Source organism: Rana temporaria, chromosome 4 (assembly GCF_905171775.1).
Source record: "Rana temporaria chromosome 4, aRanTem1.1, whole genome shotgun sequence".
In the NCBI taxonomy this organism is placed as follows: domain Eukaryota; kingdom Metazoa; phylum Chordata; class Amphibia; order Anura; family Ranidae; genus Rana; species Rana temporaria.
This window is the reverse complement of record NC_053492.1, coordinates 322451479-322479355: the sequence shown is the minus strand read 5'-3', so window position 1 is coordinate 322479355 and position 27877 is coordinate 322451479. Positions and strand designations below refer to the sequence as shown.

General features: G+C 42.5%; 1 protein-coding gene across 1 annotated transcript in view; it reads right to left on the bottom strand.

Annotated features, from left to right (window-relative positions):
* QPCT (glutaminyl-peptide cyclotransferase) overlaps positions 1–27877 on the bottom strand; it is a 176206-nt gene that overhangs the window by 111488 nt on the left and 36841 nt on the right. The window contains exons 2-3 of the mRNA XM_040350695.1: positions 23579–23725; positions 10769–11050 (exon numbers count right to left, since the gene is read on the bottom strand). Coding sequence (XP_040206629.1) covers positions 10769–11050; positions 23579–23725 — 429 coding nt within the window. The remainder of the gene's footprint in view (positions 1–10768; positions 11051–23578; positions 23726–27877) is intronic.

Genomic DNA, 27877 nt, shown 5'->3' with positions numbered 1-27877 from the left:
TACCTCTGCTGGCAGTCTGTTCCAAGCATATACTGCCAGCTAGCCCAATAACTGGACAGATGATCGGACCAAGACTGGTCAAATTACTTTGAAACAGAGAGGACCTTAAAACATCGGGGGTTTTTTTATGTTTGTTTTAAGGAAAATCCTTGAATGGAATTAATTACAGTCAGGCCTAACTTAATTCTAAAATATTTTTTATTGACATTTTTTTTAGTGGTCTGTTTCATTAAACAGGGTCTGGCCTTTCTCTCTGATACAACTTCCTGTGGCCTGTTGGACTTGCAAATTGATTTTCACTGAGAATCAATTAATATGTTAATCACTACCGAGAGAGGACATTGCCTTGTATATAGCTGCAATGCTTAAAGGCAGTTTCATTTTTTATTTTTTTTGGTGTTTAACAAAATACAGATTCAATGCTCTTTAACAATTCAAAGGTTGGGGCAGCATTAAATCTGAATACATTTTTTTTATTAACCTTTTTTTTTTCCTTTTAAGGTGTACTTTTTTTTCTCTCCTTTTTCTTCTAAGAAAAACTATTTTTCTTTCTTTCCTATATCACCTTATTTTTGGTGATTCTTAAGGTCACTATGGTGAAAAAAAGAGGGGAGTAGGTGTAACATTATATGGAGAACATTTAGAACAGTTAAACAAAAAAATGTTGATATTAAAGCCTATATGATTTTGGGATGGGACAAAGTTCCAACAGTTTTTTTCTTCTCTCTTTTGACACTGGATAAATGTTTTATATAAATGTGTGACATTGTAGCTATTACCAATCTTTGACAATAGTAACAGTAACACCTGGGGTTTAGCAACAGTCATGTGACTAGTTTCCTTGTATATGTGACATAGTGTCCTCTCTACAGTTCTAATATTGGGCAGTCATCATATGTGGTCAGGGGTATTTTTTTTAGGTTGGTCAGTTTACTTTTTGTGCCATAACTAATTCAGAAAGCAATGCTTAACGATCATATAGATATACTGGGACTGGTGAGACTCATAGTGATTGGCAAATAACAGAAACTATAGAACAATTGTACTTAAGAAGTAATTTAGTCTAATCATTCCTGAAGCCACAAGTAACTGGTGACATCACACTTATCCGCATTCTGAAATCAAGTTATTTTTGTCTGCTTAGATGACACTGCCTTAATATGCATGGAGACCTCTTAAAGTGATGACCTCTTCCCTAGCCTGCTAAAGGCAGGACTCATACAGCAGCTACACACGGTAGCCAAGGACGGAGCTATATGCACAAAAGTTGGGCACCAGCCCAGGCTTCAACCCATCAGGGTTGGTATAACTGAACACAGCGTCAGTAAAAGGAGTTTGAGGTGAGTTGCGATGGCAACAAGATCCCCCTGGAAACTTGAAGGGTCACACACACACAGGGGTAATCAGCAGAAGGCGGGGCAGAGTTACTTGCAGGCATATGACAATGGAGGAAGAAAGATGGAGGATGGAAATCAGACAACCTGGCTGAAGGGCGCAATCATGTAAATTGTTACACATGTCAATGGGAAAGGGCCTCATGTTAGGTCACAGTATATTTATAACAATTTTAATCAAAGGCATAGAAAAGCATTCATTTGAAGGCATATGTCGTAAATATACTCATGTTTTTCCTTCTCTAACTTTGCCCAAATGTCAGGAAAGGTTCCATTCGCTGGTAATATCTATCATTTGGCATGCAGTACTGAGGTCCACCAGCAGGTGTCTCCTGGCAGTTTTGAACTGTCAGGGGAACTTCTCCCTGCTTGCTGGTGTTATGTCATTCTTGGACCGCAGTACTGGCGTCCACCAGCGGATGGATCCTGGCAGTGTGGAGCAGTCAGCACCTTTTGCGCTCAGGTGTGACTTGAGGCCAATTACAGGTATTCCTATAAATACCCGGCAAGTGCAAACATACCTGGCCCTGGTATCGTCCTTGTGCCCTGATCTGTACCTGCTGCCTGATTATCTGAACCTGTTCCTGAAATCTGCTACCTGAGTTCCTGATCCTGTCTCCCTGTCCTGACCATCCATCCTCTCCCTGTCCTGTGTTCCTTACCCCATCTGCTGATCTCCCTGTGTATGACCTTGGCCTGGCTAACGTTTATGCTTCTGGAATATCCCTTTGTCCATCTGCCGATCTGCTCTGTATGACCCTGGCCTGGCTATTGTTTATGATTCTGGCATTTCCCATTTATTGTACATATCTGTCTGTTGTTATTTGTGGGTCTCTGTCAGTTGGTTGGTTTGTTGCACTGTGTGATATTGGAGGTGGTTGTATTTATATTATTCACTTACCTAAATAAATCATTATATTTTCACTTATATGTGTTTGGTGTTCCTCTGTTGCTAGCCACACAGTTCTGGTCACACCTGGTACATGACACCATACTAATAAAGTACAAGCACAGAAAGCCAGTAAAGTTGGTCCAAAGGCCATCACTGTATGATGTATCCAATTGGAATCACCATGGAAGTCTGTCCCAGAAGCAAGGGAAACATGACCAGATTGACATTACTGACTTTCGCACTATTATTATTGGACGTTTTTGTGTGTGTTTTGTATCTTATGATTTTTATTATGGACTTATTACATCCAAAACAAGTGATGACTACCAATACTGGGATCCAGAAATATGAACTGTAGAGACAGAAAGTTTAAAAGTTTTGTTTCGTCTCAAAGAGTTTTCTTTCATTTCAGGGCAGAGCCAAAAGTTCCAAATCTTAAAAGGAGATTACCCAGAACCCATTATTTTAGGTGTGGCCGAGTCTTATATTCTCAACTGGCCACAAGAGGCCATCTGTGGCCTTATGGTTTTTGGGTAATCTAAATTAAATATATATGTATATATGTGTGTGTGTGTGTGTGTGTATATATATATATATAACAGAGCTTTTTTTCTCAGAAAATAGGTGCAGGAACTCAAATACGACCCGTTCAGATTTCACAAACAGTAGAAGGGTCTTAAAGGGGCATTAAATACCAGGATTGCATTACATACAGAGTGCAGAGTTCAGGTGGTTACACACAGAGTGCAGAGCTGTCACTTGTAAACACAGAAACCAGACTTCTGTGTTTACAAGTGATTGTGGTGAGCAGGCACCAAAGGGTCTGAGCCAGAGGTGGTGGAACTGAGTTCCCCCAAGTTCCCCCTGAAAAAAAGCCCTGTAATATATATATATATATATATATATATATATATATATATATATATATATATGTGTGTATGTGTGTGTGTGTGTGTATATATGTATGTACATATATATGAATATATATTCTAATTATGAATTTATTTAATTTAGGGGCTGAATATATTTAATTTAGCATACGGAATATAGTTCATTTAGCTTGCTAATATATGTCATTTAGTACAGAGAAAAGCCATTGAGTGAAACCCACTTTCTGTGATTGACCCCATGTTGTGATATGCAATGAAGATTGCCCCACCCTTTAATCTTGGGAAAATTCACTTTAATCTCCTGCCCGGATATAGTCACCAGGATTTGCATGAAAGGGGGCTGACTTATGTAGTGAGGCCTCCAATCCTGATCCTAGCTAGGCCAACCAATGGGACGTCGGCATAGTGAGATATACTCCACAGGAGAGGAAAAGGCAGCTCTCTTTATGGAAGCATGGCCTGAAGGATGGGTCTAAAGAGAAACTATGGTAACAGTCTGTCTTACATGTAACAATTGCACACGCTTGTACTTTAATATTTTAGAGGAATATGCTCTATATTCCTCCATGTAAATGTTTGTATTTTAACCTACCGTTTCCTGCTTGTTTAAGACTATAGTTTCTGTGTGTTAGATTAGACTTTGTATAAGCTCTAATAAAAGGTTTATTATATTTGAAGCTTTCACTTCTGGTCAAAAGAACTCTTAAAATACAGATTTATTGGGTAACAACGCTGTGTGGATCATTTTTACCCGGTATGGCTCGTTACATCAGGCTGTCATGTCCCGGTCGGTGCGGAGCTCTAGGTAAACATGTCTTACCTAGACGGCTTCGTGCATGCGCCTCCTTGTGGGACTTTTTATGCATTTTTGTTGGTTATTTTTTTCATAAATTTATTTTTTACACTTTGGTTATGATTATAAATCATGCGAGCTGTCAAACCAAGTTTCTGATATTCTACAAAGTTAAAATCCTCCTTGTGTATCAGCAGCTTCAGTTCTTCCAATTTTTTAGCTAGACTTCTAGCTAAGTGGTACGGGCTGAGTAGCACCACAACCAGTACCACAGGTTCCGAGGTCTTAGCTGCTCTATCTCTGCACTCACAGTCCAACTGCCCAGTGCCTCTCTCATATTCTCATTGCCCATAACTACTCTTCACTTTGCATTCCCTGCCAACTCCTCTTTACTCTGGGGATCCTAAGGGCTGCTCGGGCTTCCTTATCAGTGCAGAATCCAATTTGAACTACAGCCCCAGAATGTTCCCTCTCATTCTAAGGTGGCCTGTCTAATCTTCCTTTTAGCTGGTGAAGCTCTGGCCTTGCACTTCCCCTAAGGGAATGAGAGGATCCTCTAGTTTACAAGTTCCATGAGCTCTAAGCCACTTTTCATTGCATGTACTCCAGCCTGGGCATGCTGACTCTGCAGCTAGTGCCCTTCTACACCTTCGCCAAAGAAACAGGACAATGGACCAGTATGTGATACAGATTCAGGCCCTGGCGGCCTCACTGGCCTGGAACAATAAAGCCCATTTTGTTAAGGACTATGCTATACAGCAGGCAAAGAACAACCTTCCACCCGGGATGGCCTAATTTCCCTTTCTATGCAAATCCTTGTTTCCCCACCAGCAGTCCCCTCTATTGAATCCATGAGTCAAATAAACATGGGGGGGGGGGCTAATAGACTGCTATTCTCCTGCCTCTCTCAATGCTTCCAATTTTAACATTCATCTCTACACCAGAGGTCAGCAAATACCATCTTGACCTTTATTCACTCTGGGGCCACAGTTTACTTCATTGGGGCACCCCTAGCCCTTGATTTAGAACCTATATCTATTCCTCTCTCTGTGTCGGTCATTGATGAAATTTTACATTCTAATGGGCCCGTACTCCAGCAAACAGTGCCCCTCAAGATGTTCACTGGCAATGCTGAATCGTGAAACCCTCTCCATCTTGGTCTTGCCACAGGCCACCTCTTGTACTATCCTGAACGTTATTGACTCTGGGGCCACAGCTATTTTCATTGAGACACCCATCACCCTCGATTTCGGACTCTGAATGGAAACTATATTCATTCCTCCATCTACTGTATGTCACCTATTAATAAAACTTTACTTTCCAGTGGACCCATATGCCAGCAAACAGTGCACCTCAAGATGTTTATTGGGAGTGTTAAATCATGAAACCCTCTCTTTCTTGGTCTTGCCACAAGTCACCTCTTCTACCATTCTGGGCCTTCCTGGTTGCAGAAACACTTGCTGTTCATAAACTGGTCCACACTTCAAGTCCTGGCTTGGGGTTCTTTCTGCTATCCCCGTTGCCTTCTCCCCAACTCCTATTTTTGAAGTAGTTTTGCTGGACCATGCTCAGACCATCCAGCTGTTTCCATCCTCACTGATGTCTTCTCTTAGGCCCCATACACACGGGAGGATTTATCCGCGGATACGGTCCAGCGGACCGTTTCCACGGATAAATCCTCTCGAGGATTTCCGCCGATTTCCATGCGATGGAGTGTACTCACCATCGCATGGAAATCCGCGTCGAAATCCTCTGGCGATGACGTGTCGCGCCGTCGCCGCGATTATGACGCGGCGACGTGCTGTCATATAAGGAATTCCACGCATGCGTCGAATCATTACGACGCATGCGGGGGATCCCTTCGGACGGATGGATCCGGTGAGTCTGTACAGACCAGCGGATCCATCCGTTGGGATGGATTCCAGCGGATAGATTTGATAGCATGTCATCAAATATTTATCCGCTGGAAATCCATCCCAGGGGATAAATATCTGCGGAAACAGATCCGCTGGAGTGTACACACCATAGGATCTATCCGCTGAAACCCATTCGCTGAGATTTTTCAGCGGATGGATTCTATCGTGTGTATGGGGCCTAAGTGTGCCAACAACAACTTGCCTCAATGCTCCTTTGATTGTGTTATCAATCTTATTCAGAGGTCCACACCTTATGATAGAATAAAGCGGGACATACACGGTCGAATTTCAAACAAATTTTTCTTTGAAAATCAGAACGTTTTTTTTTTTTTGTGATCCGATGATGCCACCATGGATTTTCGAAATTCGGCTGACAAAACGTGACAAATGTTGCCGGGAATATTCGTTTCTCTCTGGGAATATTCTTTTCTTGCACATGCGCATTTTTTTTTCTATTACATTTCTCGCTCTATTCTCCCATCATTGATCAGAAAATCGTTTGTTTTTCAAAAAGTATCCAACATGTCGGATTTCTCAAATTTGTTTGCTGCACGAAAATCGGCTGTTGCTGCAGTCCACTAACGGTGCAAAATTTGTACGAAAATTCTTTGATAAGATTTTCGAAAGAAATTTTTTTTTCGAAATTCGAACCGTGTATGGCCGCCTTTAATCTACTTCCAAAAATATTTTTGTAAGTGTAAAAAAAAGGCTTCATTCACACCTTGCTGTTCAAAACGTTTTTTTGTTCCTTGAGAAAAGAGATAGAACCTTAAATCCTTAAATAAATTAAATTAAAATAAATTATCTGGGCTTGAATACCTCTCCTAGTCAAAAAACAGAACCCGCTGCCACTCATCATTGAACTATTAGATCGCCTACATGGAGCCAGGATATTCTCCAAATTCCATGGGGGCTTACAATCTAATCTGAATAAAGGAGGGATTGAAATGGAAGACTTTGTTCAACACTTGGGATGGGTATTATGAATATTTTGTGATGCCCTTTGGCTTATGTAATGCCCCTTCCATCACCTAATGAATGAATTCAGTGTGTCTTGATGTTATTCTTGTCTACTCTTCCAGTCTTCATGAACATTGTCAGCCCATGCTGATGGTCTTATAATGCTATTGTAAAAACAGGTTCTACACCAAGGCAGGAAGTGCCTTTTTGAGCAACCATAGGTGCCTTTTGTCAAGTACCTCATCCCCAAGGACCTTTGAATGGAGTCTGACAAGGCGTCTCTGAATGGAGCCTGACAAGGTGTCAACTGTCACTAATTGATTGCCCCCCCCCACCAGTCTAAAGGCAACTAACTCAATTATCTTGAGGCTATACAAACTATTATTATCAGTTTATAAATGGTTACTCCTCCCTGGTGGTGTCTATTACTGCCCTGACCTGTAAAAGTTCTGATCCCAAAAACTAGCCTGCCAAAGCTATGGAAGCTTTTAACACTGAAAATTACCTTCCAAACAAGACCAGCTTTACATTGGCCAGATAACGCTAAACCCTTCTGTGAAGACGATGCATCCACGTGACCGTCAGAGCTGTACAAACTATTCAAAGAAAAAGCAACCATGTGCTTCCTTTTTGAAAAATAATACTCCAGAAGGAAAGAGATATGACATCAGGGATCTTGAGCTGTTAGCCATCAAGCTGGCTCTGGATAAATGGCGGTGTCTGTTTGAGGGATCTCAACATAGTTTAATCATAGTGACCGATAACAAAAACGTATAATATCAACCTCCGCTCGATGCTTTAAGAGGGATCTCAACATAGTTTAATCATATTGACCGATCACAAGAACGTATAATATCAACCTCTGCTCGATGCTTTAACCACTTGCCGACCGCCTTCCACATATGTACTGAGGCAAGGTGGCTTGGCTGCGCAAATCGACCTACCTGTATGTCGGTCTGTGCATGTGGTACTGCGAGCAGTCAGTCCATCCCCCTGACAGTTAGAAACACCTTCCTAGGGAACACTTAACCCCTTGATCGCCCCCTAGTGTTAATCCCTTCCCTGCCAGTGCCATTTATACAGTGATCAGTGCATTTTTATAGCACTGATCACTGTATTGGTGTCACTGGTCACCAAAAAGTGTGACTTAGGGTCAGATTTTCCGCTGTAATGTCGCAGTCCGACTAAAAATCGCTGATCTCGCCATTACTAGTAAAAAAATCAAATAAATAAAATGTCTCTAAATCTTTCCCCTATTTTGTAGACGCTATAACGTTTGCGCAAACCAATCAATATATGCTTATTGCAATTTTTTTACCAAAAATATGTAGCAGAATACATATTGGCCTAAACCAGGGGTCGACAAAATCCGGGCGCCAGGTCGCAATTGCGACAAGAAATTGTGACCTGGCGCCCGCGGCGGCCGGTAATTGAGGCCGCGGCCTACAAGGCCGCAAAGCGACCGCCTCAATTACCGTCCGCTGCGATCGCGCGGCGGGGGAGGTGGGGACGCACAGAGGCACAGGATCCTGTATCTCCGTGCGCCCCCACCTCCCCCGCCACGCGATCACGGCGGGCCCGCGACGGCCGGTAATTGAAGCCGCGGCTTTGCAGCCTTGTGAAGTCCCAAGCTCTTCTTTCTGTGAGCTGTGACCTTCTGTGAGCTGGCGCCATCTGGTGGTGGCCGTTGTCATTACAAGTTAAACAGCTGTTCTAATGTGTAATCTTTCACTATTTTCACTGCCATCTCCTTCCCTCTAAGTATAACCCCCAAACATTATATATATTTTTTATTCTAACACCCTATAGAATAAAATGGTGATCGTTGCAATACTTTCTGTCACGCCGTATTTGCGCAGCGGTCTTACAAGCGCGTACTTTTTTGGGGGAAAAATACACTTTTTTTTATTAAAAAAATAAGACAACAGTAAAGTCATCCCAATTTTTTTTATTGTGAAAGATAATGTTATGCCGAGTAAATTGATACCCAACATGTCACGCTTCAAAATTGCGTCCGTTTGTGGAATGGCGACAAACTTTTACCCTTTAAAATCTCCATAGGCGACGTTAAAAAAAATCTACAGGTTGCATGTTTTGAGTTACAGAGGAGGTCTAGAGCTAGAATTATTGCTTTCGCTCTAACGATCGCGGCGATACCTCACGTGTGGCTTGAATACCGTTTACATATGCGGGCGCTACTCACGTATGTGTTCGCTTTCGCTCGTTTTCTGGCTCCTAACTTTTTTAGCTGGCTCCTAGATTCCAAGCAAATTTGTCAAACCCTAAACTGATGAAGAAATTTGTTGTTTTTATATATTTGTTCTTGGATATGTATTATAGTAGAAAAAATATATATATATAATTTTTTTAAAAATTGTCAGTCTGTTTTTGTTTATAGTGCAAAAAATAAAAACCGCAGAGGTGATCAAATGCCACCAAAAGAAAGCTCTATTTGTGGGGGAAAAAAAAGAACATCAACTTTGTTTTGGTACAATGTCGCACGACCGCGCAATTGTCAGTTAATGCGAAGCAGTGCCATATCTCAAAAAATGGCCTGGTCATTAACCGGTTAACGCCCGCCGCATGTACATGTACGTCCACAGAATGGCACGTACAGGCATATGGGCGTACATGTACGTCCCCGCCTTTCCGCGGGTCGGGGGTCCGATCGGGACCCCCCCCCCCCGGTACATGCGGCGGTCAGTAACCCGCGGGGAGCGATCCGAGACGACGGCGTGGCTATTCGTTTATATCGCGATCGCGATCGCTCCCTAGAGCTGAAGAACGGGGAGAGCCGTATGTAAACACGGCTTCCCCCGTGCTTCACTGTGGCGGCTGCATCGATCGAGTGATCCCTTTTATAAGGAGACCCGATCGATGACGTCAGTCCTACAGCCACACGCCCCATCAGTTGTAAACACACACAAGGTGAACCCTAACTCCTACAGCGCCCCCTGTGGTTAACTCCCATACTGCAAATGTCATTTTCACAATAAACAATGCAATTTAAATGCATTTTTTGCTGTGAAAATGACAATGGTCCCAAAAATGTGTCAAAATTGTCCGAAGTGTCCGCCATAATGTCGCAGTCACGAAAAAAATCGCTGATCGCCGCCATTAGTAGTAAAAAAATAAAAATTCATGAAAATGCAATAAAACTATCCCCTACTTTGTAAACGCTATAAATTTTGCGCAAACCAATCGATAAACGCTTATTGCGATTTTTTTTACCAAAAATAGGTAGAAGAATACGTATCGGCCTAAACTGAGGGAAAAAAAATGTTATATATGTTTTTGGGGGATATTTATTATAGTAAAAAGTAAAAAATATTGCATTTTTTTCAAAATTGTCGCTCTATATTTGTTTATAGCACAAAAAATAAAAACCGCAGAGGTGATCAAATACCACCAAAATAAAGCTCTATTTGTGGAGAAAAAATAGACGCCAATTTTGTTTGGGAGCCATGTCGCACGACCGCGCAATTGTCTGTTAAAACGACGCAGTGCCGAATCGCAAAACCTGGCCTGGGCATTTAGCAACAAAATGGTCCGGGGCTTAAGTGGTTAAGGGGGTAAATCCTTCTGGGGCTGAAGTGGTTAATCCTAGGCAAACCAGTGGTCCCTTTCTTTTCTCGCATCAATTTTGTCATGACAAACAAACTCAATACCAGTAATATTTGAGCTGATGCATTTGAGAAGAGGGCTATGACACTGCAGGAGGTAGTGGAGTGTGATATGGAATTGACTCTTTCTGAAGAAGTCAAATGAGCTAACAAGTTCAAAGACACATGGTAAGTAAAAAAAAAATGTTTATGGTAAGTTAGCATTTAAAATACTTTTTACATTGATGACAGGGTCACTAGCATAATGACAATGGAACAAATAATATAGGTGTTAAACATACATAGTGGGTTAACACATACCTTTAATTGCTGAAGACGAGAATCTAGTGATCGAGCTAGCTCTAACAGCATTGCACATGGAACAGCTGAATCAGTAGCTCCAACGAATACTCTGCCATCCCACTCTGGACTGAAGTATTTTGAATCATAGTGGCAAGCAAGGACTAAATGACGCTTGGCAGTAGGATTCAGGGTAGCAACAACATTGGAGAACATTACATATCCAAAAGGGGTCTGACTTTGGAAGGAATCTTCTTCTATATGCCAACCAGCCTGGAGTCTTTGCAGTCTTTGCTTTATGTGCTGTTAATACAGAAAACAATATGTTAAAAAATTATACATATTCCATAAAGAGGAATACCTATTGATTGACACATGCATTGTGGAATAACCGTGTGTACTGGGATATTATTACCTTTATTTAAGTAGAAAATCATTCATAGTTAGTTAGGTTGAAAAAAGACACAAGTCAATTCAGCCAAGTGACATTCTTATGCCGCGTACACACGGTCGGAATTTCCGATGGAAAATATGCAATGGGAGCTTTCCATCGGATATTCCGACCGTGTGTATGCCCCATCGGACTTTTTCTGTTGGAATTTCCGACGGACTTCAGATAGAGAGCAGGTTCTCTATTTTCCCGTCTGAAATTCCGATTCCGAAATTTTGCGCGGTCAAAAGTCCGACCGTGTGTACACGGCATTAGAATCAATGCACAATATTATTATACATTTATTATTATTATATCATTTTTAACATAGGGAAACCATAAATGGTCGATCATTTATGTTTTATGGTGGACTTAATAGTTTTATAGGAGCATACAGTACTCCTTGATGTGGCCATTTGACTTACTTTCTTCTGACTATTAGCACTTCCTTAACAGCGAACTTTACAATCATTTGTCAACTTTCATAATTTAAGATTCTTACGGTATACCTCTACACCTCACCATTTGGGACTGGGCTGTTCCTCTGGGAAGTGGCACATGCTCTATATGTGGACAAGGCTAAGAAAAACTGGCCAGCACAGGGTGCAGAAATGACAGATTCCAAGGAGTTACTAGAAAACAAATGTGGAAGGGAGGTGTTGCAATGTGGTTTAACTACTGGGATTTAGCCACAATAAGGACAGTGAAACAGAAACAGTATATCAATCAAAATGTGTTCATCTATCTGCAAGTAAAGGTAGCTTATAACTCATACAAAGTGCACATTTTATTCTGCCATTTCTCCCTTTCACAAAAGTACTGCAATTATATTATATATTATATTATTATATTATATCTGGTGTAAAACATCTATTTTGTCATGGCACTAGAAAAATTATATTAAAGAGATCTATGTTTTTTTGTTTTTTGTTTTAGAATAATACTTTCCTTGGTGGATGCAGCAGCTCTCTGCTCTCCTGTGATCTAGAGAAAAAGTACAGCCAAACAAGCTTTGGCTGTACTTTTTTTTTATTTAGGAAAATATGGTAGTACAAGAAAATATTGCACACAGGAGCAACATGACTTCCAGCATGACTTTGGGAGGCAACTTGGACACGACTTGAGTATGATTCATCATGCAACTTACAAGGCAACTTCAAGTTGCCTCCAGGACAGTACAAGGCAACTTCAAGTCGCCTCCAGGACAGGAGACTTTCCAGTGGCCAATCAAACAACAATCAGCTCTGTGGGAGGGAGGGGTTTGCCTGAGAAATGTATGTTCTCTTCCTGTAAAGTTGCTTCAGTTAAAACAGTGATCAGACTTCTGAGGCAACTTCCATTGAAATCAATGGGTACAAGTTGCCTACAAGTCGGATTGAAGTAGTACAGGAACCTTTTCTGTAGTCGGAGCGACTTCAGTAGTGTGTATTAAGATGGCTCTATTCACTTCCATTGATTTTCTCAACTACACGACTTGGGGCAACTTCAAGTCGGATCCCAGGTCGCCCCAGTGTGAACCGGCTCTTAGAATAAGAAATCTTTTGATACAAAGCTGTATAAACTGTGATATGATTGAAAAGGGTATATTTTTAAAACAATAAGTGATATAATGTAGTTGTACGGAAGGAATATCTTATGTTCTCGATAGGGTTTTCCGATGTGTGAGATTAGTTATCCTTCGAAGGGTTGAAAGAGAATTTCAGCGTGTTTAAAATTTTTTTCCTAAAAAGCTTCCATTACCTTAGTGCAGTCCTCCTTCACTTACCTCATCCTTTGATTTTTGCTTTTAAATGTTCTTATTTCTTCTGAGAAATCCTCACTTCCTGTTCTTCTGTCTGTAACTCCACACAGTAATGCAAAGCTTTCTCCCTGGTGTTGAGTGTAGTGCTTGCCCCCTCCCTTGGACTACAGGAGAGTCAGGACGCCCACTAACAGACAGCTCTTTTCTCTATCTGCAACGTAGAGAGCGTCCTGACTCTCTGGTAGTGCAAGGGAGGGGCGAGCACGACACTCCACACCAGGGAGAAAGCCTTGCATTACTGTGTGGAGTTACAGACAGAAGAACAGGAAGTTAGGATTTCTCAGAAGAAATAAGGACATTTATAAGCAAAATCGAAGGATGAGGTAAGTAAAGGTAAAGGAAGCTATTTAGGAAAAAAATTGTACCTTTACAACCCCTTTAAACTAGGGATTCCATTTTTTGTCATAGAATGATGTATAATTATACAATGTATGGATTTTTTTTCCCATAAGGCCCCTTTCACACGGGCGGATAGAATTCAGCTTTTAGCTGTGCTTTCCTATGGCCCCATTCACACACTGCGTTTAGTGACGATTTGTTATTTGCGGTTTTGTGCAGATAGAAACGGCCCAGGACCGATTTAACGCAGCTATCTGCACATAACCGCTGGTAATCGCAGTGCACTGTTTCAGCTGTGGATAGCAGCGTGAACAAAAGAAAAGAAAAACAACAGGAAGCACATCAGAATCACAAGGTACACCTGGGAATGACACAGGAAGTTGGGGAGAGTGTACTATAGAGAGAAGGACCATAGCGATGGCAACCCGTGATATCTCACATGAGGCCATAATATCCTTGGTGCAAGACCGTCCAGAGATATGGGACCCTGAATGCCCAGGATACTTAGACAGGGTCATGAAGAGGCTGAAATGTGAGGAAGTGTACCGATTCATGACACCAAACTGGAAAAATATGTCTGCAAGTGAACAAGATAACCAAGGTGAGTGCAATGATCAATGTGTGGGTAGCAGGGTGCACACACATCATATCAGTTGCCCATAGCAACCATACCTTAACCACTTACAGACCAGAAGATTTTCACCTTACATGACTAGGCCATTTTTTGCGATACGGCACTACGTTACTTTAACTGACAACGCTGTAACCAAACAAAATTGAAGTCCATTTTTCCCCACAAAATAGAGCTTTCTTTTGGTAGTATGTGATCACCTCTGCAGTTTTTATTTTTTGCGCTATAAACAAATAGGCCAATATGTATTCTGCTACATATATTTGGTAAAAAAAATCACAATAAGTGTATATTGATTGGTTTGAAAAAAGTTACAGCGTCTACAAAATAGTGGATAGATTTATTGCATTTGTATTATTTATTTATTGTTTACAGTAAAACCTTGGTTTGAGAGCATTTTGCAAGACAAGCAAAATTTTTAAATACATTTTGACTTGATATACAAGCAGCGTCATGTCACATCTGAGTATAAAAGAGATGAGAGGCGCCTCTAAGTGTAGTAATATGGTTACATTTAATTAAGGTACAACCTTTAGCAACATATTGCTACACTTGGAGGCACCTCTCTTCTCTCTTATACTCTGTAGCTCCTGCTGGATTTTGCTTCTAATCCCCTTGTGGAGGCTTCCAGTTGTGGATGGACATTTTATGGTTACACAACCTATCATATGGTTACACAAGCTATCACATTGCTATAATCTTTTTATATGGACTATAAACAGAAGAACATGTGAATAAATGGTTGTGGAATGAATCATCTGAGTTTCCATTATTTCTTATGGGGAAATTTGCTTTGATATACAAGTGCTTTGGATTACAAGCATGTTTCTGGAACGAATTATGCTCGCAATCCAAGGTTTTACTGTATTAGTATACAATAAAATTGTAGCGCTGGATCATGAACCATATGCAACCATATAATTCAATGTGTGAATATACAATAAAAAGAAAATAATAATAAATAAGTAGTGAATAGTGAATCACTAAAGTTCATAAGTGAATATCCCCTGATGGAGAAAAATAAAAGTTCAATTAATTTGTGTACATCTCCAGTGATAGAAGATAAATAAACGGAATCCAATGCGTGGAGAGACCCACTACCAGGAGGAGAAATGAAGGCTTACCGACTAGCCAGTCAAAACAGGCTCAGCAGAGTGATGGTCCTCACTGCAGCAAGCGGAGTCACAACCGCCTGCTTTGTATTCTAGCGCAATGTTAGTGACTTCGAAAATATAAACCATGACAGCCAGAGAACCAGCCTAGAGTGCTCGGGGGGTGCTGAGGGGACTAAGGGGCAAGCACTCTAGGCCGGTTCTCTGGCTGTCATGGATTATATTTTCTATGAAGGGTGGTCACTGGCTAGTCGGTAAGCCTTAATTTCTCCTCCTGGTGGCGGGGTCTCTCCACGCATTGGATTCCGTTTATTTATCTTCTATCACTGGAGGTCTACACAAATTGATTGAACTTTTATTTTTCTCCATCAGGGGATATTCATTTATGAACTTTAGTGATTCACTATTCACTACTTATTTATTATTATTTTTTGTTTTTTATACTTTTTTCACTGTATATTCACACATTGAATTATATGGTTGCATATGGTTCATCATCCAGCGCTACACTTTTATTGTATATATTTGTTGTGCCTTATATCAAGGTTGTGGTGTTTAGCGGCAGGATTTCTGTCAAGGATATATTTATTCATTTATCCACATTTTTTTTGCACTGAGCGCAAATTTTTTATTTTTTTTTTACTGTATTAGTAATGGCGGTGATCTGCGATTTTTAGCCACTGATTACTGTATTAAAGTTGCTGGCAGGGAAGGGGTTAACACTAGCGGGCAATCAAGTGGTTAAGTGTGTTCCCTGGGAATGTTTCTAACTGTGTGGGGGCTAGGCTGACTGGAGAAGGAGAAAAATCGCTGTTCCTAATCACATGAGTCTCATATGTGGGGTGGAGATGCCTGGGATGGATGTAAATAGACAATTTGTTAAAGAAAGATTAATACAATTGGAAGTTTTTTATTTCGAATTGCCACCCAATATGTGACATTTTTTCACAGTCCCAGAAAATGTGGAAGGAGCCTGAGGACAGACATCCGCTAAATCAAAATGAGGGGAATGATGGGAAAATGGCACGCAAATTGGTAGGTGTAAAATACCACCTTGTGAAGCGTTTGGTAGCAGTTTCTCTTACTGTAAGTGATCTAGTGCACTTATGAAGGTTTATGATGCATTCACTCCATTCTTAAGTAGAGAAAACTGAAAGTTTCCTATCAAATACTTACCGTAATTTTCCTTTCCTGATAAACTCCATGGCAGCATAGGTGTGGGTTAACCTTGCCTCCACTCCTCCCCTATAGGACCCCTCTCCCATAAATTTTAGCTCCAAGCCAGCAGCCGTGTGCTGTAACTAGCCCACTCCAGACATTTGGAATAGAACTCCTGCTGCTATGGAGTCTATCAAGAAAGGAAAATTATGGTAAGTACTTGATAGGAAATTTCCCGTTTTCCTGACAGACTCCATGGCAGCATACGTGTGGGAAATAACTCGCCGTACACACCAGGGTGGGCAAAATGTTGAGAAAAGAACGTTTAACACCATCGACCCACAGTACTTGTAAACAAAAATCAACTGAAGATAGAGCAGCTGGTTCAACACAATAATGGGACACAAACATGTTCATAGACGACCAGGAGGCCGCCCTGCAAATTACTTTGGGAGCTACATGACACAAAGCTGTCAAAGATCTAGACCCACTCCTGGTCAGGTTAGCAGATACTACCTCCAAAGGAGCCAAGCCCATGGCTCTGTGAGCCTGTTGGAGGACCTGGGCAATCCGTGTTTGATGTAATGTAAGTAAAGACAGCACAAGCCATTATTGTACAGAGGCCATGTTCAGCACAAGCCATTACTGTAGAGACGCCATGTTCGTTGAATGATAATCAGCAGGAACAGGAAACACTACACAGGAAGTGAATACAACAGAGATGCACCATAGAGTTGCATTTAAAGAAACACAACATTCATGACAATCCGTGCCACAACCGCCCCAGATGAGGCACATTTCTCTGTCCTTTCTGGCAAAAGAATGAACAGGCATTCTGAAGCCTGAAGGAAGCTGTAGCTTGTAGATATAACTTTACAATATCTGGGAGATTCCTAAAATTGAAGGAAGGCACTGCTGGAAGTCAAATCAGGATTCCCTGTTTACTAGACATGTGCTTTAACAAACTAAGCCACAGCACGCTTTCTCCCACGCATGTTAGAACTCTAAGGTTGGCAGAACAATTTCTTGGCTCCCACGCAGACTGATGCACCTTTGGAAATTGAGTCAAGCATAGGTAACCTCACCGCTCGACTGAAAAGGACTTAATAAAGTTCTCCATAGTCGTTAGGGCCGTGGACCTAGAGGGAATGAACCCAGATTGATCTTTGTGAACAATTTTGTGGATAACTTTGGCCAATCTGGTAGCCAGAGCCCTGGCCAGCAACTTTACATCTGTTGTCAATTACGAGATGGGCCTATAGGAATCCGTAGAGTGGGCATCTCTACCTGGTTTCAACAATAAAATGATTACCGCTTCATTCATAGACGGGGGCAGGTTTCCACATTCCAGGATGTCCAAAAATACCTTTCTCAAGTGTGGCACCAATGTCTCAAAGTACCTTCTGTAGACCTCTGTGGCAAGCCATCCGCCCCTCGAGAGTTGCCGGGAGAGGAAAGCGCCATTACCTCCAGCAGCTCATCAACCGGGAGAGGAGCATTCAGTCGCTATACATCCGAGGTTGGGAGCTGCGGGACCTGGCTATTATCAAGAAAGGAACTAATTTCAGCTAGGGTTGGCGAGACTTTGGAGGAGTACACATCAGCATAGAAATATCTAAAGGTGGACAGAATGCCTGCTTGGGAGGAAACCAGGTCTTCCGAGGGGCTAGTAATTGTCTCTATAAGTGAGGATCCTTTCTGTGATTTCGCCATCATCGCAAGCATATGGCCTGTATTTTCCCCTTCCTCAAAAAATCTCTGTTGAAAAAAGAACCATTTGTTTTCAGCTTTTGTTGGAACCATATTCTTAGCTATATGTTGAGCCTCAGGCCATGCCCTTTCAGTTTGTTCAGAGGGGGAATCAATGAACATCGATTAAGCTTTCTCAACCTCCCGCAGCACAGATTGTTCCCAGGATCTGGTCTTGGTCTTAACGGCAGCAACTGTTTTGATGAATTGGCCGCGTAAAAAGGCCTTCAGTGTGTCCCAAAAGATTCCAGGACTAGCTGACGGTTTGTTTAGGTGGATAAATAAGGAAAGATTGTTTTGTATGGGATCAGGGTTAAGAAATAGCGACAACCAGAATGGGTTAATTTTGCAGTAGACCCGCTTGGCTATGCTAGAAGAATCTGGACACACAGGGGAGGATGGTCAGAGACAGTTCTCGCCTTGTAGCGTGAGGAGGACACTAATGGGAGCATTTCCTCATTCCTCAGACCAAGGTTGATTCTGGAAAGTCCGCCATGCGTGAATATTTTTCTGAATATAAGGTCTGTATCTAGGTAATTATTGAAATCGCCTACAAAGAGTGAAGGTATGTGTGACAGACCTACCCGGGACAGAGGCTTTTGGAGGGGACTGAATGCTAGCCTCTTGCCTAGCAATCATGGGCCCTGGCATTTGGGGGAATGGTGCTCTTTGTGAGCTGTATGCCTGGGGACCCTTTAGGTGGTGTTACTTTGGATTCAGGTCCATATCCCCCCAAGACACACAGACTCTAAGAACCCTGTATATGCCATATTAGAAATACTGACTGATTTATAATGTTGGGACACATACTGTTAGATGCTAATGTCATCAACTCCAGCATCTGTCTGTCTGTTGTCTGCTATAATGGGTTTATTGTAAATACAGCTAACGTGGGCTCTAAGTCTTTCACCCATTGTTGTTTGTGTTAATTAATTCTGCTATTGTGTGAAGGAGTTCTTTGTGGATTTATGATAATGTGTATTGTAGTTAGGGAGTTAGGAGAAAGCCAGGCTAGGAAATCAAAGGTCATGCCTAGGCTGTCTAAAGGATTGTTAATTAGCTCATGTTAATTTATGTTTCTGCTTACAGGAGTATCGTTTGAGTAATATGAGCAGGAGGGATGAACCTCCTCTTCTACTGTATATAAGACTTGTATTCTGGTTCTAATAAAGAGTTCATGTTCAGCAATCAAGCAAGTATCGTCTTGTTTGTCGTTGATAGCAGTTGGAATATCTGATATATATTCAGACTGGGTGGAAGCAGTATATGACGAAAGCACTCAAGCGGAATGTGGGACGTATCGTTACAGTATGCCAGGGCAATGTGCCAGAAAGTTAGCCAAAAGTTTGATGACTTTTACTGAAAAAGGAGGAGGGATATAAATATTTGCTAAAATGCAGCTCAAACCATCTAGAGTACACAAAAAGAACATGTAACAACCATACGGGTCAATGAGCGAGGTTGAGCTTGCAAAAGGTACATTCGGACAAACTAACACACTAACCCCCCTGGAATAGGAGGAGAAGACAGAGTGGAACTGAGTGCCGAACACCCGGGTAGAAAACGGGGACGCCTGGTCAGGAGACATATGCGTCTCCTGTAAACACACCAAAGAAGAGCCCAGTCATTTTACCATGTGGGATACAGCCAACCGTTTCACCCTGTCTCCCAAACATTTCAGCTTGTAATTATTATATTATGCTTAGCCATGGGGTTTTAAAACACAACCATATGTGCCATACATTAGTGGGTCAAGGTGAATAGAGGTACGGGTAATGCACAGGTAGCAACATGTTGGGACAAGCAAATAAATGCACACATTATCCTATGAGGCATCGGACAGTCCACAACCATGTAAGTAGTTCCTGTGGATAAAAAGATTAGGCAGGTAGAGAACCAAAGGACCAATGGGGTCCAACTTATTACAAAAAAAAACTAATGTCCACGAGGGACTAGCAACTTGGGAGCTAAGTTCAGTAGCCAGCATTGAAGAGCCAACAGACAACAGGCGACTTGTGAAAACAGTCAACCGCCTTTACAGGATCACCCTAAAAGAACTTACCAAGCTCTTATTAGAAGGGAAGTATCTTAGTGTAGATGATGTAATTAACAATAATCAGGTTGCACTCCGGCGTTTGACCAGCTCATCTTGTAGGGAGCGCACCTCCTTATCCAGCCATTGCATTGCTAGTGTAGGCTTTTCAAAGACATGCACTTCATCCCTGGCAACCACTCGCAAGTGGGCAGTGTAGAGCATGTCATACTGCAATTTCAGGGAGCAAAGCCTCTTTTTCACTTCGTTGAACTGAGCCCATTGTTTTTGCACCTCCGCCGAGAAGTCTGGGAACGGTGAAATCTTGGAGTTGTCCATCACAAGAGCATCCCCCATTGATCTGGCTTTGGAGAGGATAACATTGTGATCCTTGTAACTGAGCTGCTTAACCACTTCAATACCAGGCACTTTCACCACTTCCTGCCCAGGACAATTTTGAGCTTTCAGCGCTGTCGCAATTTGGTCATGCAACACTGTACCCAAACTAAATTGTTATAATTTTCTTCCCACAAATAGCGCTTTCTTTTAGTGGTATTTGATCACCTCTGCGGTTTTTATTTTTTGCTAAACAAACTAAAAAAGACAGATTTTTTTGAAAAAAATTATTTTTTCTTTGTTTCTGTTTTCTTTTTCACTGACGGGCACTGATGTGTCGGCACTGCTGAGACGGCACTGATGGGCACTGATAAGGTGGCACTGATGGGCACTCATGAGGAGGCACTGATATGTAGAATTGATGGGCACTGATAGGCGGCACTGATGGGCACTGACCGGTGGCACTGATGGGCACTGACTGGCGGCACTGATGGGCACTGATAGGCACTGACAGGTGGCATTGATGGACACTAATAGATGGCACTGATGGGCAGCACTGATTGGGCAGGTACTGACAGGTGTTAATGCTGCCAACTGATTGGCACTGTGATGGACACTGATTGACACTATGGTTGGCACTGATTTGCACTGTGGTGGGCACTGATTGGCATGGGTGGGAAGTGGTTAAACAAAAAAGCTCTGGGAGGATTACCTGGAGACAGAGGTCTGGTGGGGACACGGTGCGCGCGCTCTGCTGCAAACATCAGTGAAAATGAATCTCTCAAATGTATTTAGCAGTCAGTGTTCTATAAAATGCACAGGGTTTTTCCCCTCCATTTTTTCAGGATTGCCTATAGCCCTGACATTGTTCCTCCAAAGCCTGTTTTCTAAATTGTTAAGGTGTACAGAATGTTTAGCCACCAGCAACTGTTGAACATACGATTCCTCTGAATGGGGGCCCAGTCATCCTCCAATGTACGGATGTGCCCTTCCATGGCTGAGGTGCGTTCTCTCAATTTTTGCATGTCTTGGCGGAGGAATGACATTTCTGTTTTCACCCCTAACCTCTGATGCTAGGGCTGTGATAGAGAGGTTGCATGACATGACTGCAAAAAAAATACCTCACAGTGTAGGTTCTGGCCCAGCCAAGTCTGGTATCATGGCCATATGTGGGGCTTGAACAATAGGAGTTGTACTCATAGTGTCCCATGGAAGTAATGGCACCGTCGGATCCTTGAGTGGCACTGTGTCGTCTGCGTCAGACTGAGAGCTGCTGTGGTCTTCTAACATGTCCAAGGCTGCTCCGAGGAGTCCCATGCACCAGGCATGGAGAACAGCTTTTGAGCTGCCTCACTGTACTTCCCCCTTTGCAGATTTCTGTGTCGAGCCGCCATCTTGGGCTGCATGGTCTGGAACAAGACAAGTAGCAGAGTCGCGTCTAGACATCTCGCCAGCAAGCAGGAAACACAGCAGCTGGTAAAGTAGAGGTGCAGCAATCATTGCAGGACTAAATGTCTCAGAAAACAGGTGATGTTAGGCAGTTAGCAGAATAAAAGAGCGGAGATTTGGCGGAGCTCACAAGTCGTGCGTCTGGCTAAATGCGCTGCCATGCCACGCCCTGATTGTAAAGTCTTGGATGAGAACCTTATTCGGCCAGAACACGGAAGATGGGTTATAGATTGGTCTTTCAGCATGACATTGACCCAAAGCATACTGCCAAGGCAACAAAGGAGTGGCTCAGGAAAAAGCACATTGAGGTCATGGAGTGGCCTAGCTAGCCAGTCTCCAGATCTTATAGAACATGTTTGGAGGGAGCTGAAACTTCGAGTTGCCAAGCAACAGCCAAGAAACTTTAAGGATTTAGAGAAGATCTGTAAAGAAGAGTGGACCAAAATCCCTCCTGAGATGTGTGCAAGCCTGGTCATTAACTACAAGAAACGTCTTACCTCTGTTTGCCAACATGGGTTTCTTCACCGAGTACTAAGTCATGTTTTGCTTGGGGATCAAATATTTATGTTAATCACTGAACTGCAACTGAATTCATAAGATTTGTTTAATGTGTTTTTTTCTGGATTTTTGTTTGATATTCTGTCTCTATCATTTAAAATACACCTATGATAAAAATACAGACCTTTAAAGTGGTTGTAAACCCACTTTTTTTACTTTTACCTACAGGTAAGCCTATAATAAGGCTTACCTGTAGGTAAGGAGAATATCTCCTAAACCTGCACGGTTTAGGACAGAGATATGCAATTAGCGGACCTCCAGCTGTTGCAAAACTACAAGTCCCATCATGCCTCTGCCTCTGGGTGTCATGCTTGTGGCTGTCAGAGTCTTGCTATGCCTCATGGGACTTGTAGTTCTGCAACAGCTGGAGATCCGCTAATTGCATATCCCTGGTTTAGGAGATATTCCCCTCGCAATGCGCCGCTGACTGCAGCGGCGCATGCACAGGGGGGATCCTCGGCTAAAAGGACCGGCAGCCGCCGGACCTTGCCGAATTTAAATCTCCCGCGCGCACGCGCAGGAGTGACGTCATCGCCGCTCCAGCCAATCACAGCGCTGGAGCGGCAATACCCGGAAGACACGCCGGAGCAAGATGATTTCTCGCTCGGCGTGAACAGGTAAGTTTTACACACCTCGTTCTGAGGTAAGTATTTCATAATGAGCTAATATGCGGTGCATATTAGCTCATTATGACTTTTGCCTTGCAGGAGAAAAATAAATTTTTGATGCGGGTTTACAACCGCTTTAATTTCTTTGTAAGTGAGCAAACCCTACAAAATCTGCAGGGGATCAAAGAATTATTTTCCCCACTGTAAACACTAGCAAGCATATTGTGTAAAGCTGCAACACCAAATGTACAGGAGCCTCTGGTAGAGATAGTGGGGGTGGAAAAGGAGCCCATGGCTTTTGATCCCTGGACAATGATGGCAGTATTAAAGCCCTTAGTTGTCTGAGAAATTGTAACACAGCTTCAATTTTTTTTCTGCCTTAGCCAAGTAGGACACTTGTTGCATGTCTAAGATAGAGGTAGAATTAGATGCAAAGACCAGTGTTAAACCGGGTTCCTGCTCTTGTGCAAAAGCTTTGCTAGTATCCAGCCTATAACCCAAGGTCTATCAATATCAAGCCTGTGTCCTTTACTGTACAATTAAGATACTCTTATTGCAAATAAAAAAATTATTACAAATATCCCATAAGAAGAAGTTCAGTTGCGAAATTTAAAAAAAAAAAACTTACCTGCCGTACTGCATAATTCCCTGGAGATCCAGAAAACCTTTCAATTAGAATGGGTTTCAGATCCATCTTCCACATTTCCAATATGTCCGTCTGAGTCAGAACACGCCGGACATCAGTTGTACGCAAAACCAGAGGGCGATGAGAATTCTGCACATAAAATAATAAAAGAAATGTTACCTAGAAAGATAACACATAATATAAATGACACGTAGTCTAAGCATTCAAGTGTATATGAATTCTCCTCTATTGGCATAATCCATGATCATTTCTGTGATTATCTGTACCCAGTGTAAATCTTGCCATTTCTCTGTGCTCAGTCTCAAGCTGTGTAATCTTGCTGCCATCTGCCTGCACCAGCAACTTTCCAACTTCAGGTTCTACCAATTCAACTTTCAGGCACACTACACTTGCTGCTTAGAAGTTGGCACTACATTTTTTCGCATGGGACCATGCTAAAACATTAAATGCCTACCATCCTCGCAACATTGCAAAGGTTGTAGATTGTGATGGAGTCTGTTCACATGCTGTATTCACCCTGTCTTCCAGAGTAAAATAGAAAACTTCTGATCAGGTTATAGCTGGTCTCTATATGCAAATTCTACAGCACAGATTTTGAGCAGTCCTTGTACCTCACAAGGAGACAACTCTACTGTGCAGTCTCTCAACTTTCATACAGTTCCATACAAGGTCTGAGGGATAAACCATGTCAGGAGAGACTGCAGAAAACGAATATGTACAATCTTAAGGAAAGAAGGGAAAGGGGGACCTGAGTTAAACCTTTAAATACATTAGGGTGTAAACGTGGTTCAGGAGGGCAGCTTTTTTTTTTAGATAAGTCTAAGTTCAAGAACACTGGAAAATGTCAAACTAGCAGATGTTCAAAACTAACCATAGAAAGTATTTTTACTGAAATAGTAGTTGATTTCTGGAACAGACTTTAAGCAGAGGCAGGGAGTAAGTCAAACGTAAGTGAATTTAAACATGCTTGGGAAAATCAAAAAGGTTAAAAATAAGAAGAAAAAAGTAAAAAGCAGCAAACTCAATGGACACATGTATGTTTCTGTGTATCTATGTATGTTGGGAAAGAAAGTATAAAGAGTAGATCAGCGGGCAATATGCATCTGAGAGGAATGTGGAGGGTATAACAGTGTGCAGTATGTGTAGGAATGGAGTGTTCGAATTGGTACAGTACCAGCTGATTGGCGAAAAGCCCACGTGGTACCAATATTCAAAAAAGGGCAGCGATATATTCCTGGAAACAATAGGCCTGTCAGCTTGACATCGGTAGTATGTAAACTATTTTAGGGGACGATAAGGGACCATATCCAAGAATTTGCTGATGAAAACAGTATAATTACCAGTAATCAGCATGGGTTTAATGAAAGGTCGCTCTTGACAAATCAACCTATTAACATTCTACGAGGAAGTGAGCTGCAATCATGACAAAGGTAGGCTGGTGGATGTGGTGTATAAGGATTTTGTAAAAGTATTTGATGCAGTGCCCCACAAACACTTAAAGGGGTGGTTCACCCTAAAAACTACTTTTTTTTATTACACTGGCCCCCCACATTACAATACGATTAAGGCTATTATTTTTTTTTTGATGCTGTACATACAGCATATTCACCCGTGGCATCCGGGTTGCGAGTCCCGCGGGAGTGGGCGTTTCTAACATGTTTTGCCCAAAAACGAGCACCCCCCGTCGTGTAAGCCGCGTCACAGTTGGCGAAAGGAGCCGAACGGCGAGTCGGCGCTATACTGCGAATGCGCATCGCCGTTCGGCTCCTTTCGCCAATCGTGACGCGGCTTACGCGACGGGGGGAGCTCGTTTTTGAGCAAAACGTCAATCACAGACATGTTAGGAACCCCACTCCCGCGGGACTCGCAACCCGGATGCCACGGGTGAATATGCTGTACAAAGGTATGTACAGCATCAAAAAAATAATAATAGCCTTAATCGTATTGTAATGTGGGGGGCCAGTGTAATAAGAACAAGTAGTTTTTCGGGTGAACCACCCCTTTAATCTACAAACTGAGGTTGGTGGGCTTTGTTCTGGGATAGAAAACTGGCTTTGGGGGCGAGTCCAAAGGGTGGTGATAAATAAAGGGTCTAGAGTGGTTAGTGCGGTAACCCAAGGCTCTGTCCTGGGACCAATTCAGTTTAACTTATTTATAAATGATATAGAGGATGGGATAAATAGCTCAATCTCATTGTTTGCTGACGACACAAAAATATGTAGGGCAATAGAAGGATGTAGAAACTTTACAAAAGGACCTGAATAAATTAATGGAGTTGGCTACTAGATGGAAAATGAACATTGGTAAATGTAAGGTAATGCACTTGGGGGGGGGGGGGGGGGGATAAAAACGCAAGTTACTCATTGAGGGGAGAACATTTAGGGGATTCCAGGATGGAGAAATATCTAGGGGCCTTAGTAAAAGAAAGACTGAGCAATAGCATGCAGTGTCAAGCTGCAGCTACCAAAGCCGGTAGAATATTAGCATGCTTTAAAAAGGGAATTTACTCCAGGGATAAAACAATAATCCTGCCACTTTGTAAAACTCTGGTTACATGGTAACTTAGTAGGTGAGGTTGAAAAAAGACACAAGTCCATCAATTCCAACCTATGGTTGGTTCAGCCCAGGCCCGGACTGGGACAAAAAATAGGCCCGGGCATTTTAGACTGAGCAGCCCGGGGGGGGGGGGGGGGGGGGGCTTTACGCGGCGGGGGTTAATGATGGGATGCACGCACAGAGAGAGAGACTGCTCCACATTTGTGGCACAGAGAGAGAAATCACTCCACATTGCTGGAACAGAGAGAAATCGTTCGACATTTCCCATTGTTGTACTGAAGTCCGTTGATAGATCGGAGTCTGTATAACCAGTCTGCACATTAATAGATTGAAATTTCTGCTGAACTGGCAGAATTTCAATCTATTTATGATGGCCTAAGTCTACCAGTCTCTGGGCCAGATTCAGAGAGAGATACAACGGTGTATCTCCTGATACACCGTCATTTCTCAGAGTTAGGCCGGTCGTATCTATGCGACTGATTCATAGAATCAGTTACGCATAGATATGCCTAAGATCCGACAGGTGTAACTGTGTTACACCGTCGGATCTTAACTGCAAATTTAAAATGGCCGCTGGGGGCGTTCTCGCTGATTTACGGCGAAGATATGTAAATCAGCGAGATATGCCAATTCACGAACGTACGCGGGCCCGACGCAGTCACTATACGTCGTTTACATAAGCGTTTTCCCGGCGTATACTTACCCCTGCTTCTATGAGGTGCAGCCAATGTTAAGTATGGCCATCGTTCCCGCGTCAAATTTTTTTTTTTTTACGTCGATTCACAAAACCGCTCGTCGCAAGTTACGCTAACGCAGAAACCAATGACGTCCTAGCGACGTCATTGGGAGCAATGCACGCCGGGAAAATTCGCGGACGGTGCATGCGCAGTTAAATCGGCGCGGGGACGCGCCTGATTTAAATGCTACACTCCCCCTAGCCGCGGAATTTGAATTCCCCCGGGGGATTTAAGATACGCCGCCGCAAGATTGGAGGTAAGTGTTTAGTGAATTACCCACTTGCCACTAAAACTTGTGGCGGCGGATCTTAAATCAGATAGATTACGCGGATCTAAAGATCCGCTGATCTTTCTGAATCTGGCCCTCTGAGTTTAATAATATCCTCAAATCTTCTGAAAGGGGTTCTCAACTTAGGTTTAGAAATTCACTTTGAACTCCACCTTATTTCCAGAACTCTCATTATGTATTAGATGTGCAAAGAATAAGGTGAGAGAACATCTAATACCTATAAAGTGTAATGAAAATAAGGTGGAGTACAAAGTGAAATATCTGGAGGGACTGGCTGAGGTTAAAACAGGCAGGGAGGAAATTAGGTATCACCTCCTTACTGTCTGTCAAATGCCTCTGAAAAGTGACCTGAGAATTGATAACTTTTCAGTGGAGTATCTGTGAGTGCAAGCCTTTTGGCTCACACTGGTGCTCAACATTTTTTTGGGGGGAAGCAATCAAACTGAACAAAAACATCAAATGCAGCCACTGTGCCCCATTATATGCAGCCACTGTGCCCCATCAAATGCAGCCACTGTGCCCCATCAAATGCAGCCACTGTGCCCCATCAAATGCAGCCACTGTGCCCATCAAATGCAGCCACTTTGTCCCATCAAATGCAGCCGTTGTGCCCCATCAAATGCAGCCACTGTGCCCCATCAAATGCAGCCACTGTGCTACATCAAATGCAGCCATTGTGTCACATCAAATGCAGTCACT